Source organism: Cenococcum geophilum (assembly GCF_001692895.1).
Source record: "Cenococcum geophilum 1.58 unplaced genomic scaffold K441scaffold_74, whole genome shotgun sequence".
Classification (NCBI taxonomy): domain Eukaryota; kingdom Fungi; phylum Ascomycota; class Dothideomycetes; order Gloniales; family Gloniaceae; genus Cenococcum; species Cenococcum geophilum.
In genome coordinates, this window is record NW_027137632.1 from 743,409 (window position 1) to 762,683 (window position 19,275).

Sequence of the window (19,275 nt, forward strand, 5' to 3'; positions counted from 1 at the left end):
CTTCGAGATTACCGGACCATGCTAGGTAATGTGTTGGAGAACTGGTTGACGGGCTTGTGGGTAAATGTTGGGTAGGCTGGAGTGAGTGAAGTTTGGAGGCAGGCGAAGTGTAGAGTGGAGAGGGTGGCTAGGTAGACTAGGAATGTTAGATCTAGAGTTACATTCAGATCCAAATTTTGGCTTGCAGGAAGGTTTCTACTCCAGCTTGCTGTATCTGCTAGATCGCCCGTGGACTCGGTTGATTGAGGGTGGAAATTAGGTAACTCTCCCAACTGAATCATACTTAAAATAGGGCGTTTTTCTATGAAAAAAAGTAACATAGGAAGTCTGCATAACACCTTGTGTGATTAGCATTAAATTTCAATGTCTGTAAATTGTACGAGCTCCGGTGTCCCCCAGTGCCAACACCACACACCTAATTTCGCTATTTTGCGCACTAGAGAACTTTAAGTTTAACTCTTATAATTAAGCTTAAACGATTAGAGACTTTGCCTGTTTTGTAAATACACATGCACAGCCCATTCACAATTGCACACTTGACTAGTTTCTAGCGAAATTGGATGTTGGTGTGTCGCGCGCACACGGAACCTACAGGCTGTATGTAGTGCACTGATTCCGTTTTGAATAGCGAATTCATCAGCTGAGTAGTATTTAATTCATATATGCACTGCATAAATTCAGCTCTGAACGAACATTTTCCTGGAGCTTGGAAGTTTTTACAATAGGTTGTGCACGTGATTGCTGACACGCCTTCGTAGTCAGCCCGGCAGGAGATTTATCCCGTTTGCCACATGCATAATTCCTCACTAGGAACAACACAGCAATTATTCTTTTGCAACCGTCTCCTACTCCAACCAAGAGAAGACACTATTATTAGAGTCAGGACAAAGTATGGATATGGCGTAATTCGCATCAATCAAGTCGCAAACTCTCCAAACGTTCGGACTCCGCCTCTGCCCAGAGCATCCCCCAATTTCTAGGGATGGCCACTGTTCACAGTTCCCCCACCGGCAGGTCAATCTTAAAAATGACCGCTCATAGCCACCACCCATGGTTGTGGAGCTGCTACATCGCTCATCATTCAATCTGATTTGTGACTCACAAGAGCTGTGGCTGCTTCTGGGCGTGGTTTCAGCCGTGGGCTGAGCGGCTATGATCCCAACGCACAGCCTTCCTTCAAACTCAAAGATGGAAAAGGTGTGCTCAGCTCGCCAATCAGCACCGAAAGCCTTCCACATTTCCTCCTAAGTTATTTGCTTGTTTTTGCTCTTCCTTCTTTGGCATGCATTCGAAGGCCTACGTTTACGCCCTATTTTCCTCTCTTAGCTGGTTGCTCACGAGGGGCCAGAAGGCGGCCACCTCGTGAATGCATTATCTTTCAGCCTGGCATGTGGGCTTATATGTTCTTGGCTGGCTTTTCGTCAAGCGCTTTCCTCTCTTCTGCCGTTCTAATTCTCTCGTCGATGACCTTGCGTCTTCACTTTTACTATCGCCTAATTCCAACCGCCCCCTCACAGATTGGGAGCCCTGCCGAAGCTCTCTGGTTACTCTTCAAGCTACAACTGGTGACACAAGGCTGCAGCTATGAATCAGCTTAGGTAGTTAGAACAATTGGAATGTGCCCCAGAAACAGTCCGCTAACTCTCAGATAGACCAGTGCTCAGTGAGCGTCATGTCAACATGATGTCCTTTTCGCAATGTATCGGCATAGGTTTGTTCTTACAGAGCGGAAGGACAATTTATTTGGCAGGACCTGGTCTTGCAACTGTAGCTTATTTTTTAACTGGAACTGTGATGTGGTCGAGCGCTGCTTGTCTTGGGGAAATGACAGCATTGCTTCCGGTCAAGGGTCCGATTTTCGAGTTCCCGAGGCGTTTTCTCGACGAATCTCTGGGATACGCGGCTGGCTGGATGACATGGTATTATTCATATTATGCCATTTCGGTTTTTTGACAAACTGACCAAATTCCAGGTTTTCTTGGATTGTATTGATAGCAGCAGAATTGGTGGCAATCACGCATATATTCCAGTTCAGATACCCTCCAGAGCAACTCGCCATTGATGGTTATCCGGATGCAACTCTCCAGTGGATGCCACATGTTTCTCCGACTGTGTTGGTTCTCGCATTTCTTATTCTTCTGCTTCTAATTAATCTTCTTCCGGTACGACATTTCGGCCAACTTGAGTACATCTTTGGCATTATCAAAATGACTTTTATCATCCTCATGATAGTTTTGAATACTGTTTTACATGCTCAACAGCGGGTAAATCGTGGAGGTCCATTTTGGACTTACAACTCTCCATATTCCGCAGGATCCCAAAACATCACGCTTCCCAACGGTCATGTGACTACTGGTTTTGCTGGGAAATTGGGAGGGATGTGGGAAGCAATGATGACTTGCCTCTTCGGCATGATCGGTTTCGAGACGGTGGCCATTACCGCGGCAGAGAATAAGGACCTTCGCTCAGAGGAGACCATCAAGCTTGGGACCAGGAAAATCTCTCTCCGCATCATTACGCTCTACTGTTTGGCGACATTCACAGTCGGTCTTAATGTCCCATACACCTACCCACTAATTGTGGACACGCGCGTAATTTCGTTCGGGTATGGGCAAAATTCAGCCTTTGTCAATTCTGTTGTTCTCAATCATCTACGAGTTTGGCCATACTTCATCAACGATTTCATTATATTTTCTGCTACAACTGCAGGTGCAAATGGTATATATAACGCGTCCCGGACTCTTCACGCACTGGCTAGCATTCGCGATGCATGGCCTGACTGGGCCCCAATCCAAAGCCTTAGAAGGAGGCTGGAGCGAACAACATATGGCGTGCCTCATGGTGCTATTATAGTTAGTTGGTTGTTCGGATTTCTTGGATTCCTGGCCAGCAATCCGAATTCTCAAGAAGCAAGTCACTCTGTTTTAGCAGCGAATTACCATTCATTCTAACCACAAACCACAGATCTTAGGACGGATGGTCAGATGCGTAGTTGTTTCTATGCTTATCGTATATGCGGTCGTGGCAGCATCTTTTCTTGAATTCTACAAATGGTATGTTTGTGACCTCTCAAGCCCAAGATATCTGGTTGGGACGCCTCGTGCTAACGAAAATATCGATATAGTATTAAGGTCGCTGCAGATGGCGACGACGAAAGTATTGATGATTTGGATGATCCAGAGGTTCGAAAATTGTATGATCGTAACAACCGCCAATACCCATATAAATCCCATGGACAGTGGCTTCGTGCTTTCTACGCTCTTACCGGATGCTCTCTTTTCATCTTTTTTAACGGTTGGCGAACTTTCGTTCCACCAATGAGTGTGCCAGACTTTATTGGTTGCTATATTCCGGTAAGCTCATTCGCATTAGACATTGTTCTGAAAATCATGCACTAACTCTATCAGATTCTTCTATTCGCTGTCATAATTATAGCATACCAGTTCAAACTGAATGGTTGGAATCCTCTAAACTGGCGAAGAAGAACTTCTCGCGAGCTGCAAAACCCTAGACCCCAAGCAGCTGTTAGCATACCTCGTCGTGGACATTTTGCTTTGAAAGATCCGGATAATTTGTTCACAATGGAAAACGTTCGTAGATTCTTTAAATGGGTTTGGGTTTGGTTGAAATGAATAATAGTGCTGGTCCAACGAGTAAGTGGTTCGTGCGCGAACACCAGTTTCAAAACAACACGTGCACCTATATAGATTCCATTAATTAATTACCTACTATAATGCAAAATTCGTTTCTATAAGAAGGATAAGTGCTATTAACCTTATATCGAGCGACTTAACTCCTAAAATTAGGCGTGTATATTAAATTACTATAGGGCTCCATGAAATCGGCCTCTGCACCTCCACGCGGTGGAGCCTGGGAACCTAGCAGTACTATTGGTGTTCCATCAGGATCGTGTCAATAGACTGTTAGGGCAAACGCAGAGACGTACGTACGGCAGCACATCGCGGGCGCCGCGACGTGGTGGCGACGGGAAAAATTTTCTTGCTGGGAGGGTGAGCCCCAGCGGAGACCTACGATTCGAGCTGTTGAACCACCAACCTACCTCCAGCGAACCCCTTCCTCCTATACGGTATATCTACATTATACGCGCAATCGAACCATATACACCTCGCAGGCGGAAGGCCTGTAATAAGCCTCTCATTCCCTGCCCTTCCCAACAGCCTGGACTTACCCGCGCGGCATTTCGTCTTCCTCTACATCTTTGGCTGGGGATATGCATAGGGGACCTAGGTTGGGGCCCCTAACTTTAACGGCATCCGTCTGCATGGACCTAGATAGGGACCGCATCAGACACTAATAGAACGAATATAATATTAAATTACTGTAAATTAAAAGCTTTATATTCCTCAGTATGGGCGTTGAATCCAACACAATTGATTGGTTAGTTCTTATCGATAACCGTTGGACGCCAATTGACGGCTACAGCCCACGCTCAATATTTGTTTCATGCATGTCTTAGAAGCGCTCGGTTCGCAGCGTCCAATTAAAGGTCACTTAGCTGACCCGCCTGGCCCAATTCTCTCCGCCTCAGCCTGCACTGACTACAGTCGACCTGATAACTGCGTGGTGGCTGCCAGCATGACCACTGGGCGTCACTGGGCATCACTGGGCATTTTCCTTGTGTATGCAGCTGACAAGTGGGGGGAAACGTTGACAAGGGCTGGGATTCCCAGGCACAAGTCTCCCCAATACGAACAGCTACCCTCCTTCCATTCTTTCTTCCGTTCCGAGGGCGCGTCTCTATTTCACTAATTCAGATATGGCTCTACAGTATCCTCATATGTTTCATCCTTACATCAATGTTCATCCCGAACCTCTACCCATGTCGAAACCCGAGTATCCGGACTGGCCTCGTGGCACGTTGAGTCCGTCAGATGCGTCTCTATCAAGAATAAGTTCAAATGAGGCCGAAGGCCTGATTCCACTACAGTCAGAAGAACCTGTAGAGTGTTTCGTTGTAGATTGTCTGAGTCTTCACGTCATACAGAGGGATGAATTACCGCGTCAACTAAACCACAACCCATCAGTCAACGCCGATGTAGGTAGATCCTTGCACTTATAGACATTCTAAGCCTCGTTAAGCCAACAACGGCTTTCATGCCCAGCCAGGACTTATCGTGCTGGAACACCTAAACTACTGTCCGCGCTGCGGACAGGGGTTCCGGAAAGCTCGACAGGTTTCCTCATCACCCAGTACGACGTTTGCGGGAACCGCGGAAATTGTTCCTTTGTCTCCACCATTGCGAAGCAGTAGCCCGCAGCTACCTGAAGTAGTACCTGAAGTAGTACCTACGAGGCCACCTTCCATAACATCCACCACCACGAGAACGCAGCGGATTGCTAACGGTATTCCAAGATCACTTTTTCTATTTAAAAAAACCAGCATAGCGTCTTCTTCTGGTGGGTTGTCTAAAGAGATACCAGGCAATCCTCTTCCCAGCGCGCTTTCATTTTGTTTCTGTGCTTCAGGAAGGAATCTGTTGATTTGGAAAAAAGATGGAGATTCTATTATTTCTATTAACATCGAGTCCCGGCGGAGTCGTTCATTATCTCTGCTGAAGTCGATAGCAGCTTCAGAAGAGGATAAGAGAGTTAGAGTTAAGTTGGTAGCTGGAGGCAGCGACTGGATCGCCGCAGTGATGACACATAAGCAGGTATGCCAGTAAAAACAAGTTCATAGTGATCTAGATATCTAATCTATCTATAGCGATATCTCTTGCTCGTCCTCCATTCCCAAGGCATACAGACACACTATGCCTTGTATCCTCTCGCAGATGGCCTTCGACCCACCTGTCTGGCCATGTCACGGGACGACTCATATGTCGCTGTCGGATACGGGTTAAAAGCATATCTTTATCATTACAGAGACTGCTGGCAAACATGGCAGACAGCACTAACAGTAAGCGGCTTCACAAGTGCTCGGGATGTTAAATTCCAGGTAGTCAACTTCTCGGCCGACAGCCAGATGCTTGTTGTCGCAACGCAACGGTTCGACGTGCAACGGACAAAGGACGACGATTTCGTATATGCACATGTCTGGGCCTGCAGCGAAGCACCGCCACCCCCGCTCAAGCTGCCGGGCAGCAAGATGTCAACGGTGCGATCCTAATCCTCCCACTCCGTTGTTTATACTCGAGGGCGACGGCCTTTACTGACTTTCTATTGGCAGGACGAGCGCGGTCTCTCGTCCGTCTTCTACGACACCGAGCTCCGCCAATCCCTCGTCACCGGCTTCACCGAGACGCCGTACCCACTCTTCCTCCTGGCAAACGGCGAGACGTTCACGCCCAACAAGATCAACTTCAAGATTCGCTGTGCTGCTGAAGCCCAGCCGTCCTGTAACACGGCTGTCTTCATGGACAGCAAGAACAAAGTGTACAAGGTTGATTTGCGCAGACGGTCGTTGCAATGCTGGGGCGACCTTTCGTCGGAGAGGGGCAGGCTGGATCCGAAGGAAGAGAATGCGGTTATTGCGATACCGGAGGGGAACCGGGCACATGTGTTTTGGCGTCAGGGTTCGGGGCTTTGGTTTATCGAGATGAAGAACGGGAGGAAGGGGAATCGGCAAAATCTAAGATGGCTGTACGATGCTGCCGTCGATGGCAGCTGAAAAATGGAAATGCACGGCCGACTTTCAATTCACTGTATGTGGCAGCTTAGTTCTTCGAGCCTTCCCGCTTATGGGCGACAAGGGTTGTTGGGCGTTGTTAAAATTGACGGCGTTATTCGGATGGGACTTTGACGATGTAGCCGGCCTACAGTCGACGATGACGTATATCCCTTGTCATCCTGCAACGAAAAGCGGCAGGGAAAGCAGCTCTGGGAGCGCAGTAGCCGATGGTTTTGCGGGCCTCTTACCTGGCTCAGAGGGAGGGATGAAGCTAGAGAAGGACGGGCTCAGGGGTCGGGGGATTTTTAGGGAATCTTATGTCTCTGGTAAGGCATGAGGAATAGCACTAAATTATTGAATATGGCTGGGTACAAAAGGTATCATTACAATACATCAACTCGGGCTGATTTACACATTACAAGAAGTCATCCTGAAACCCGATTTCGAGCTTGTGTAACGCCACCAGAACGCCGTTCACTTGGCAATTGTGCTTTGTGTCAGCAAGAGCATGCAGCATGAGGCACAAAGAAGTGAGTCACACGTGAGGATGAGTCAGGGGCTCTGGGACTGGTGCCGTCGAGATTACCAGTTCATCGAGGCGCAACCTTAAATTCATGCCCTAAGCCTCGTCCCATCCTGTGTAATGTCCACAAACAAAATAGACCTCCACATATCATGCCCTAAGCCTCGTCCCATCCTGTGTAATGTCCACAAACAAAATAGACCTCCACATATCATGCCCTAAGCCTCGTCCCATCCTGTGTAATGTCCACAAACAAAATAGACCTCCACATATGAATACGAGCATCTTATTGGCATATTGTATGAGCGTTGCGATGGCTTCCGCAGACATCACCGCGAAACCTGGCCCGAGAATGACGGTGAATATTTCTCCTTCGAGATTATTCTCCACCGGTCTCTCCTCAGAGCTGCTGCAGATCTTAGATGCCAGCCTTGTACCTGATATGGCACCACCTCTCCACTGCAGATCATCCAAGTGATTTGGAAAGTGCACCAGACGCCCAGGTCTCCTTAAATTCGACGCTGGTTTCTCTTTCGCTGATCAAGGACTTGTGGTTAGTGTTAGATTCTCTGGTGAAAACAAGTCGCACTGGTCGTCCTTGGAGTTCCCTAACCTGGATTGGTCTATGTCATTTAAGTTAAGGCAGCTAGATTCTGTTTGTAAATTCCACTGCAACTCAGTAATGATTTGCTATTAACCATGCTAACACTACGACGATAGACCGAAAGAATGTCCTTTCCGCGCTTCATAGTGGATCTGAGTTAAAGGATGATAATGCTGCATCTGAGAGCACCTTCCAGCTAGCATCCAGCTGGTTGGACCTGGCCTCAATCATCACAATATTTGCCAAAGCCTAAGACATTCTGATGAACCGCCGCTACCCAGACGCCTTCTCAATGTCGGCCCCTCTGGCAGCTCACATATGCCTTCCTTGTGGGACCTCCTCCCGGAACCCGTGGTAAATATCTAACGCTTAGTCACCGATGAGGAAGTAATGCTATTGTAACTACATTAGCGAATCTTGAGAAGAGAAAAACAATATACCTTTTCAAGAACTGCCAAAAACTTTCCGTGACGCTGTCGTCATCACGAGAAAGTTCGTCATTCGGTACCTTTGGGTTGGCTCGCTCTGCACCATTCAAGACTCCGTAGCTGACTGGGGGGATCAGTCGTCAAGATGAGCTCGATATACCGCAATGCACTTTTCACCATCGCCGTTGAGCAATCGGCCTGACTCAGACTGTTTTGTTACTAGGAATGGGCTTCGGAATATAATCTGTGACACCGGATTGGCACCAGTCACTGCAGGGCTGGAAGATGAGCGTAAAGCTTTCTAAATGAGGGAATAAGACACGATCGTAATCATAAGGAGTGGCTGTGGGCGTTTTCAGAGAAAAGTAGTCACCACTTCAGCAACGATAAATCTAGCCTGCTTGATTCCTACGACTGGATTCTTCCAGGAACGGCTTTTGAGCATTTGCACTCTCAACTACGGCAACCAGCTCCAATGGAAGTGCGCCTCGTTGATTGCATCAGAAAGCGATCCAGAACCGAGCGGACCAAGGATCGAAAACGAATGGAATATCATTTGAGAGCATTCAAGAACCATTTTACAAGCTCCCGCTATCTAGATAATCTAACAGGCATGTCGAATGATTATTTGCTGGGAAGAGCTGAGAGGAGCTGCGATACATCATCCAGGAGTTCTGCTCACGCCAGCTGACCAAGCCCGCAATGTCCGGGATCCTGGAAGCGTGGGGAAACGTTTTCAAACGCGAACACGTCGTTGGCATCTGAACGGACGAGGAGAACTGGTGGAAAGATGCCCTGTGGTACGTCACGTACTACTGGACTCCGCAGTGTGCCCGCTTTAAACACGACTGCCGTGTCCACCACGAGCGTGCCGCCTTGACCCGCAAGTCAGAACGCCTGGGTAGGCCCTCCTGGTCTTGGATATCCGTTAGCGGTCTCATTAGCTATCCGTGGGAGCAGAACACTCACTGGGGATTCAGGAAGTATTTCGTCCGTTCCGCCTCGCTTAAAGCCACCGCGGACAGGTCTGTCGTCAGCACTCAAGGTCGCCTCGTGCTTCGAGACCCCCGTTACAGACGCATGTCCGGGGGAAATCCTGGGGCCGTAATAAGGAGAGAAGATCAGCTACGCATAAAATCAGGTTGTAGACTGGGAGCTATCATTGCAGGCCAAGCTTGCGACGTTGGTTCCGGGCATCCAGGTATGGATGACGCTGTGGGAACGCAAATTCGCTGTTTGAGCATCATGCGAGAGGCCGGACTTTACCTCAATACGCATGGCGTGTCGCTCTTGTGCAAGTGCAAGGTGTCACCGATGTATGGTAGTGTGTGGGGTTAGCGCAGTGGTACATTGAGGAATGGCGGCGAGGTGATAAGGCCGAAGTTACAGTTACGGTCATGTAATTTATATGCAATATTGAGTTCCGAGAAGAGAGAGTCTGTCGCGGCGAGTACTGTGAATGTGTGCTTCGAGATCTCTCCCTTGCATGACTACGATCATCGGTTTTTAGATACCGAGAAAGCCTGAAAAGTACTGTGGAAACCCGACTTGTAAACCTCAGGCTTCTAACAGCTTAGTCTGGTTATTTGTACTTGGTTCATCTTCCTTACATAGAATATAAGAGAGTTCTGAACATTGTGAAGGAGGACAACATGGTTGATGTTGATGAAGTGGAAGATGTGTTGGTCAGGGAAATAACGGGGCTGGAGGAGCGAGCGTAGTCTTCTTCACTAAACTGGATGATTAACTTTAAGATTTCAAAGTTCAAATTTCAATAGAATGTTGTCGGTATTCAACGCAGAAGAGATGTTTTTCATTTAACCGGGCGGGGTGAGGTTTGGAGGTCAAATTTCTTAACAGCCGACCGAAAATAGTTAAGGCTCAGCCACCGCCAAACCCTCAATCTGGCACGTGCGCAAACCGTTACAGTGGATCGAGGCGCAGCGGGAGTGCGTGTCGCCGCGTCGGCGGTGGGGTTTGACGATATTTGAAAACAGCTATAACCTCCTCGACTTTCGGGGTCTCACCGCGTAGTTGACCAAATTGATCATGGCTCCCATACATACCCATATTGCTCATATTCTGCTTTCTCGCCGCAGCCTGGCTGTGAATAGCACCCAAAAAGTGACTTTGGGGGTTATTGCCGCATATGTCGTACTTATTGCGCTTCTTTGGAACCTCCCATATGTTCGCTGGTCATTATGGCCTTTCAAAGTGAGTTGCTAACCAAGTATCGTGGCTTTCTCGACGCGCTCACTAAATCTTTCCGATAGATGCTCGTCATTGCTTTCCACGAATTTGGACACGCCATAACTGCCTGTTGTACAGGCGGACGTGTCAAGTCCATCTCCCTTGATCCACGCGAGGGCGGAGTTACGCAAATGCAGGGAGGCATCAGCGCCATCACCCTCCCAGCTGGCTATCTCGGCTCCTCCCTCATTGGCGCTTTACTTATCTTCTGTGGCTTCAACATTGTTGCCAGCAAGTTTGCCAGCATAGTCTTGGCCGTTTGCTTTCTGCTTACGCTCTGGTGGGCGCGAAGGGACTGGCTTACGATTATTACTGTCCTTTTCGCTGTTGGGTTGCTTGTTGCCTGCTGGTTTATTGCTCACGCCGAACCACTAAGATTTGTGGTGGTGAGTATCCACCTTATAAAAGTTGGAGAAGGTCAGCTAACACACGCAGCTTTTTATCGGCGTTATGTCTGCACTGTATAGCGTCTGGGATATTGTGAGATTTCCCCAACACCCATATCACATTACACTGACCAGTGTCCTTGAATAGTGCGACGATCTTATCCTCCGCAAAGTAAATTCCTCCGACGCCAGCGTTTTTGCCCAGAAGTATGGAGGTTCCTCACAATGCTGGGGTGTTATTTGGTCCATCATTTCTCTTGTTTTTATGGCAATCGGCATCGTAGCTGGGATAGCCGCTTTTCCCCAGTCGTTCTCCCAGCAGGAGGATGACTCCAAACATGTCATTCCAACTCGTTAAAAGGGTTCGAACTGTACGCAATTGCTTCCTTCAGGGATAGACGCAAGTGGATGGACGCAATCCAGCCCTTATAACCTAATATTTCGATCTGTGGCTCAAGTGGGAGCGGGCATGNGGGACGCAGCGGCATGTGCACTCCAAACAAGATGCATACGAAAGTGCTAGCAAGATTTCTCGACTCCGCTCGCGAGACAAACAGATAGCGTTGCTACCATCTTCGGCAGCGAATTCTTTGCCACAACGGTGGCCAAGGTGGGAAAGCGCAGCTTGAGCAAGGATAAATTGACAATTTGTACATGTTGGCTTGGGTTTGTCTTTTCTGGGTAATCGTCCTGCATTCAGAGGGATCGGATTGACTGGGAAGGCAGCGGACATGTATTGAGAGAGGATGGCGATAGACCGTTCTAGCGTATGTTGACAGTTGTTTTTAGGGTTCATATCAGCTCGTTTTCTGATGATTAATTAAGTTAGTTCAAGGGAATGCCGCAAGCATACCAGATGTAATGGAGTTCCTCCCTCCGTATCCAAAATTTTCCAAGCTGCTACAGTCCAGAAGAAGTTGAACAACTTCAAATCTATCATGCAGACTAGCACAGTACAAAGCTATCTACTCATCTTTATTTTTTCCATGGATATTGGTGCCTGATTCAATTAGAAGCTTTGCTGTTCAAATACACCATCTGGGGAAGCTAAATGAAATAGTGTGTCGGAAACTCTGCCCATGACCTCCAAATCGCACTCTTTTCTATGAATTTCATGACCGTTTAATGCCGTCCTTTTATAGCGTTGAATACTGAGCGTCTTTTTTGTTTGTGCATCATAACGATAGACGTATCAGAGTTAAGATGATATTTCAGTCTAGATATTTCCCTTCTAAACAAGCCAAATTAATACGGGTACACCTAGAAGAGGTGGCAGGTAGATCAGTACGACAATGCAGTAGATAAAGCTAAGCGGTAAATGAAAAGCGTTGACCTGCCTATCAAGCCTACACTCAATGGTTTCGTCTTCGTTTTCATTCCATATGAACCGAGATCTTCTCCAAATATCCAATAGCAAGAGAAAACGAAAGGATGTATCTGCGCACTTTAAAAGGGAGAAATCCGCTTACTAGGTAAACCCAATATCCGCTTATAACCCTTCTCTAGCACCTTAGCCAAGCGGTAATTCTATATTAATATTATTTCGCAAGTTAACTAGACGGCGCTCACTCACTTTAATTAGTAGTAACTCAACTATAAAGGATTTACGCGTTATAAATAAGTGTATATAAGGTAGTTAATATTTACTAAGGTAAGTTACCATAATAGCGATTATTTATTAGTAAGCTAATTCAATAAAATCTGTAGTACGGATATTTACCTTTAATTAACCTCCGCACCTCTTCTTCTACTAACCTTCTACCTTACAATAATACACCACAAACTTTATTATTGTTGTTTTATCTACTATTAATTAGCATACTACTATCTATAATGCCTTCTTTTATACCTCTAAATACGTCTAACAGCTATTTAGTTAAGGAACTTAATACGCGCGACGTTGACGATAAAATAATTAAGGACGCTTTTAAGGACGCTCTTTCTTTTACTAATCCTTTAGAATCTCTACCTAGAGAGTAAGCTTTCTAATACTAAATTATACCTATAGCTAATATAATTTTAGGAAATATATACTAAAGCACTCTTTATTAGATGTAGTAGAGCACTATAATAAGGTTATTGCGAAATCCGCTAGAAATCCGCTTACCTCTTTACTGCTTACCTCTTTACCGCCTACTTCTTTACCGCTTACCTCTTTACCGCCTACCTTTAAGCCGCCTATTTCTTTATCGCCTACTACTTCTAAAAAGTTTAATCCTTATTATACTTCTACTTCTCTTAAGAGGCAGGCTAATAGAATTACTACGTAAAATATTTAGTATAAGATAGCCTTTAAATCGTATATATTAGCTATACTCTTTAGTGTCTTATCTACTAATTTACCTCTTATAGTAACCTAATAGAAATGTTAGAGATTTTAGACAACAATAAAGAGAGTAATCTTAATAACGCCGCGCCTTTAATAGGCTTAACGATGTCTCTGGCGATGTTGGCTATATACGGAATTTTTAGCATTACCTTTTGGTTTGGAATTAAGGAATACACTAAGGGTAAAATTCCGAATGTGGGCGACATAACAGTTGTTCTCTTTTTAGTTATAATAGTGGTAATAAATATTGGGCGAATTGCATCTCCAATTATTGCTATAGTTAAAGCCTCTACTACTGCAACTAAGCTCTTTATAATAATTAATACTTTATCTCTAAATATATCTGGTTCTAAAGAGCCTAAAATTACTACAGACGCTAATATTACTTTTAAGGATATTGCCTTCTCCTACTTAAGTAGGCCTAATGTTTAAATTCTTAAGGGACTTAACCTGATATTTACTGCTAGTAAGGTCACGGCTATTATAGGCCCATTGGTATGTAACCTAATATGTAAATTATATATAAAATAGATACTAACCTTATGCTTTTATTACTTAGGGCTCTAAGAAGAGCATAATTGTTAGCCTTATTTAGCGATGGTATAACCTTCTTAGAATAATAGCTGTGGCTAGAGAAACTAATAAGATAGAAAACCTAGCGCTATTTAATCTAGCTATTAATGAGGATAAAAGACCTAAAATAACTAGACGATTTAAAAAGGCCCTAAAAACGGATAATAAGGAAAATAAAAAATCCAAGAAGAAAAGTAAGGGTGATACTAAGAAAAATAAAGAACTAGATTTTAGACCAAACACTTATACTAGTAAGTTAAGTATCGGCAGTACGGATCTATTAACATATCGCTATTGTAAGGAGTATTATTAAACGACTACCAATTCTTATTTTAGATAAGGCAACGAGCGCCATTAATGTAAAAATAGAGCAAATTGTTTAATAGGCGCTTAATCGTATTTTAAAAAACTAAACTACTATCGTTATTGCATATTATCTATCCACAATTAAGCGGGCGGATAAGATAGTCGTCCTATAATAGGGCAAACTGGTTAAGTAAGGCACTTACGAAGGGCTGCTAAAAATTAATACTGGCGTCTATTACGGCTTAGTTTACGCCTAAAAACTCGCTATAGAAGCTAATAAAGATAACACTAAAAATTTAAGATTGAAGAAAATTAAGACCAATAATTCTAAGGATAGTATTTCTTATAAGTATAGGAGCCGTGCATTTAAAATAGATCCAGAGTATTATAATAAAGGTCTACTTTATAGTTTTAGTTAGCTAGTAGTTAAGCAACGTTATTATTAGATCCTCTATAGTATTTATAGTATAGGTATACTAGGAGTCGGTGCTGTCTATCTACTATAAGTATATATTTTCGCTAAGATTATCTACGTCTTTACGTTTATAGGAGACCAGCTTATTAAAAAAGGCAACTTCTAGGCTAGTATATTTGGCGTACTTGCGGGTAGTATTAGACTAGCCTACTATTTGCTTAGTACTACTTTATATTTTATCTCTACCGTAGTAATATAATAATAATAATAATAATTCATTGCTTAATGTCCGATTTGGATCCCTATTGGGCCTATACGGACTACTCCTTATTTACATATGGGGAGAAAACTCTATTTAAGAAAAATAAGAAAACCCCGTAATTTATCTCCCCGCCTTTTAGGACTCGCCTACTTAGCGCCTACAAGTTACCTATGGTGCTTTACTACCTTACTATTTAACCTCCTTAGGAACTACTGCTGCCGTAATAAGCCTATGGACGCGCTAGTATTATAAACTATTACTCTACTACTGTAGAGTTACTAGGGGGCACCTGCTGCTTACTCCCTTGCCTTCTATTACCATTTCCCTTATAACCCGGAACTAATTTAGTATATTTTAACTAATAAGCTACTAGGTAACCGCCTTAAGGCCTTTTTATATTAAGAGTAGTGTATTATAGTTCTCTATACTAGCTACTAAGAGTATTATTTCTTAATTGGTGCGTAGGGGGCATAGCAGTATTATATGTTTTGGTGTCTGTCTTAGCTAGCTATATTTACATCTTAGGCTACCTACTAGGGCACCTACTTAATAAAGCCAATCTTTTAGTCCTATTATTCCTATTCTTAAGAGTATTGCTATTATATTTTTTGCCTTTATTAGGCCTTCTTAGAGCCCTTACATCAGGAAAATTTTTTTCGGGCTCGTTGTTGCAGTTTGCGGCAATTTGCGGCAAACTGTACGGTCGCGGCAGTCGTATATGGTCTTGTGCGGTTTGCGCATTTTGCGGCAAACTGCACAGAGCCTGCGTATTTTGCAGCAACTTGCAGCAAACTGCACAGAGCCTACGCATTTTACAGCAACTCGCAGCAAACGCGCAGAGCCTATGTATTTTACACGTTTTGTATATTTTATATATTTTATATATTTTGCACATTTTGCATATTTTATANATTTTATATTTTGCATAACTATATAAAATATAGAGCTATTTATTAAGCAATTAAGACAAAGGCTCCAAATNATCAATTGGCGGTATTCCTGACGATCTGCTGGCTGTGTACCGATTTCCTAACTAGGCCTAGTGCCTGCCTGCCTGCCTACCTGCCTGCCTACCTGTCTGTCTGCCTGTCTGTCTGCCTGTCTGTCTGCCTGTCTGCCTGTCTGCCTGCCTGCCTATCTATCTATCTGTCTGTCTGTCTGTCTGTCTATCTATCTGTCTGTACCTGCCTATGCCTACCTGCCTATGCCTACTGTCTGTGCCTACCTGTCTGTGCCTACTGTCTGTGCCTACCTGTCTGTACCTACCTGTCTGTGCTACCTGTCTATGCCTACCTGTCTATACCTACCGTCTGTGCCTACCGTCTGTGCCTCCTGTCTGTGCTACTGTCTATGCCTACCTGTCTGTAATTTAGGGGAAAGGTCGGCCCGATCGAAGGCTCCGCCTGATTCGATTGATCGATTGATCGTATTAATTCGAATCGTTCTCTACGGCCGTTCGCTGGCTGTATATTCGAACAGTGGTCGTCTGGGGTGCCTACCTAGGAGGCCTTGATTCGATTCGGCGACGGGCCGATATTAAAGCTCTGGTTCAATTCGATCNATCGGTTGATTNAATNGTTNGTGGCGTTCGCTGGATNGTCGTTCGAACGGTGGTCGTCTGGTTCTGGCGACGGTCGTCTNCTAGCTGTCGTTCTGGTGTCTCCCTAGGTAGGGAGGATATAAGGAAGGGTAGAAAATAAGGTGGCTACCTAGGTGTATATAAGGGGTATCTTGGCAGAGGCACGTGTAGAGGCTATCGGGAATATAGCGGGGACCCGATGCAGAGCTTCGTGTAGAGCCTCCGTACGCAGAGCTTCGCGCAAAGCCTCGTGCAGAGCCTCTGTACGTAGAGCTTCGTGTAGAGCCCTATGCAGAGCTTCGTGTAGGGCCCTTGTGTAGGGCCTCGTGCAAAGCTTCGTGTAGAGCTTCGTGGAGAGCTTCGGTACAGAGCCTCGCATAGAGCCTCTGTACGCAGAGCTTTATGTAGAGCCTTGTGGTAAAGCCTCGCGCAAAGCTTGTGTAGAGCTTCGTGTCAGGGCTTTGTGTAGAGCTTCGTGTAGAGCTTCGTGCAGAGCTTCGTGCAGAGCTTCGTACAGAGCTTCGTGTAGAGCCTCGTGCATGAGCCTCTGTACGCAGAGCTTCGTGTAGAGCCCGTGTAGAAGCCTCGTGCAAAGCTTTGTGTAGAGCTTTGTGTAGGGCTTTGTGTAGAGCTTCGTGTAGAGGCTTTGTGTGTAGAGCTTTGTGTGTAGAGCTTTGTTAGAGCCTTCGTGCAGAGCTTCGGTTAGCTCGTGCAGAGCCTCTGTACGGCAGACCTTCGTGTAGAGCCCTCGTGTAGAGCCTCGTGAGCGAAGCTTCGTGTAGAGCTTTGTGTAGAGCTTCGTGTAGAGCTTCGTGTAGAGCTTTGTGTATGAGCTTTTGTGTAGAGGCTTTGTTGTAGAGCTTCGTAACGAGCAGAGCCTCTGTAGCAGACCCTTCGTGTAGAGCCTGTGTAGAGCCTCGTGCAAAGCTTCGTGTAGAGCTTTGTTAAGAGGCTTCGTGTAGAGCTTCGTGAGTAGTAGAGCTTTGGTAGAGCCTTTGTGTAGAGCTTCGTGTAGAGCCTCTGTACGCAGACTTCGTTAGGCCTCGTTAGAGGCCAGCTTCGTGTAGAGCTCTTCTTGTAGAGCTTCGTGTAAGAGCTTGTGTAGAGCTTTGTATAGAGCTTTGTGTAGAGCTTCGTGTAGAGCTTCGTGCAGAGCCTCTGTACGCAGACCTTCGTGTAGAGCCTCGTGTAGAGCCTCGTGCAAGCTTCGTGTAGAGTTTGTGTAGAGCTTCGTGTAGAGCTTTGTGTAGAGCTTTGTGTAGAGCTTCGTGTAGAGCTTCGTGCAGAGCCTCTGTACGCAGACCTTCGTGTAGAGCCTCGTGTAGAGCCTCGTACAAAGCTTCGTGTAGAGCTTTGTGTAGAGCTTCGTGTAGAGCTTCGTGTAGAGCTTTGTGTAGAGCTTTATATAGAGCTTTATGTAGAGCTTCGTGCAGAGCTTCGTGCAGAGCCTTAGTAGAGCTTTGTGCGGAGCTTTGTGGTATTTTTATTGCAGCCAAAAATTAGGGTCTGCTTAAGTCGCGATTTTAGCAATTTTAGCAATTTGCAGCAACTTGCACAGGCTACTTGCGTATTTNCAGCAATTTGCACAGGCTACTTGCGTATTTATAGTAAATTGCTGCAAATTGCCGCAAATTGCCGCAAATTGCCAAAATTGCGACTTACGCAGGTTTTGCAGACCCCGATTTTCGCTTGCGACAACGTGCCTAAAAAAAAATTTCCTGATGTAGGTATTTACCCCCTATAGCATTAATTATGCTATAGCTTAGGTTTGTCTTGCCTAAGTTAGCCTTTGTACCTTTAACTCCTATTTACCTCTCTAGTGTTAGTCTAACCAGTATTATATTACAGTAGATGGTTTCCTAGCGTTCTTACGTGTTCTACTTTAGCTCCTTTCTCTATCTTACTATTATCTTTACTAACCTTTTACGCGTCTCCCTTTCTCCTCTATATAAACCTGGGCCCTAAAGCGGCACTATTCTTCTTCTGCTTTCTTTACCTGTTTCTCTAATATCTCTTCCCTACTTTGGGGTTGTTGGTTTATTCTCCTATAGGGCACCCTAGGGTCCCTCTATAGTTTACTTAGGCGTNTCTTAATNTNCTTTATAANATTANAGTTANGTTTATTTTANNTCCTTTATATTNNAGCGGCTTTAATATATAACTATAGGGGGGGAATATTAGATTCCTTCTTAAGNAGTACTATNGCCGTTNNCTTNTACCNNCCTATAATNCTCTANAGGTAGGCTATTTAGACCTTTTAAAGTGGTTTAAGAAGTAATTTAGGGGGGCCCTTTTTAGTTTCTCTAATGGCCCAAATACTAGATCTATATGTTATGGTTAGCCGGACAACTGCTATATATAGTAGGCGTAACCTCTAAAAGCATAGACCCCATATAGAATTAATAATCCTGGATAAAGCGATAAACTATACTTAGCCTTTATAGGCCGCTTGCGCCATATATACGCTCCACTAGAGCTTACTATCTACCTATACTCCTAATACCCTTAGGCCCTAAACTGGTTAACCCCTAAAGCCTTAGATACGAATTATATGCTAGAGATCTACAGATTAGTTGCGTTTTCTTATAAAATAGATTAGCTAGTATTTCTCTGGTAAGAATTAGACTCTATAACATTTTACCTATTTTATATAAGTGTTATAGGCTTTCTCTAGTGTTCTGTAATTCTTTGCGGCTATTAGCCCGTATATAATTAGGTTTATATTATTAATAAAGCCTATCCTCTAGGTTGCCCCTTCCTTAAAGGAGTTAAGTAGGTTGCTTATAAAGAAAAGGAAGAGTATAGGCGAGAGGGGTAATTCTTGTAGTATTCCTGTTACAACTATAATAGGGGGGCTCTAGTATCCGCTAAAGACCAGTAATATTTCTTTTTAGCCTATAAACCCTTAGATAAATTATATAATCTATTCTAGAAAGCCCTTTACCCTAAGGATATATAGGAGACGCTCGTGGGGTATATTATTATAGGTACT

General features: G+C 44.8%; 4 protein-coding genes across 4 annotated transcripts; 3 read left to right on the top strand and 1 right to left on the bottom strand.

Moving 5' to 3' along the window:
* Nucleotides 1-1,584: 1,584 nt before the first annotated feature.
* On the top strand, nt 1,585-3,632 carry K441DRAFT_690797 (uncharacterized protein; the record flags this gene model as incomplete). Its single annotated transcript, XM_067652418.1, has 6 exons — nt 1,585-1,598; nt 1,653-1,919; nt 1,973-2,909; nt 2,965-3,053; nt 3,125-3,353; nt 3,408-3,632. The coding sequence occupies 6 exons, from the start codon at nt 1,585-1,587 to the stop codon at nt 3,630-3,632; spliced, it is 1,761 nt and encodes a 586-aa protein (XP_067497613.1).
* A 1,719-nt stretch (nt 3,633-5,351) lies between these two features.
* Nucleotides 5,352-6,795, top strand: K441DRAFT_329726 (uncharacterized protein). The gene is made up of 3 exons (XM_067641211.1): nt 5,352-5,668; nt 5,726-6,115; nt 6,188-6,795. Exons 2-3 carry the CDS (start codon nt 5,819-5,821, stop codon nt 6,626-6,628), a joined length of 738 nt encoding a protein of 245 aa, XP_067497614.1. The 5' UTR covers nt 5,352-5,668; nt 5,726-5,818; the 3' UTR covers nt 6,629-6,795.
* A 3,437-nt stretch (nt 6,796-10,232) lies between these two features.
* K441DRAFT_590816 (uncharacterized protein) lies at nt 10,233-11,177 on the top strand (the record flags this gene model as incomplete). Its single annotated transcript, XM_067644817.1, has 4 exons — nt 10,233-10,397; nt 10,457-10,819; nt 10,869-10,913; nt 10,968-11,177. The coding sequence occupies 4 exons, from the start codon at nt 10,233-10,235 to the stop codon at nt 11,175-11,177; spliced, it is 783 nt and encodes a 260-aa protein (XP_067497615.1).
* On the bottom strand, nt 11,111-11,833 carry K441DRAFT_329774 (uncharacterized protein). Its single transcript, XM_067641212.1, has one exon. It carries the CDS (start codon nt 11,613-11,615, stop codon nt 11,253-11,255), a length of 363 nt encoding a protein of 120 aa, XP_067497616.1. The 5' UTR covers nt 11,616-11,833; the 3' UTR covers nt 11,111-11,252.
* Nucleotides 11,834-19,275: the final 7,442 nt, after the last annotated feature.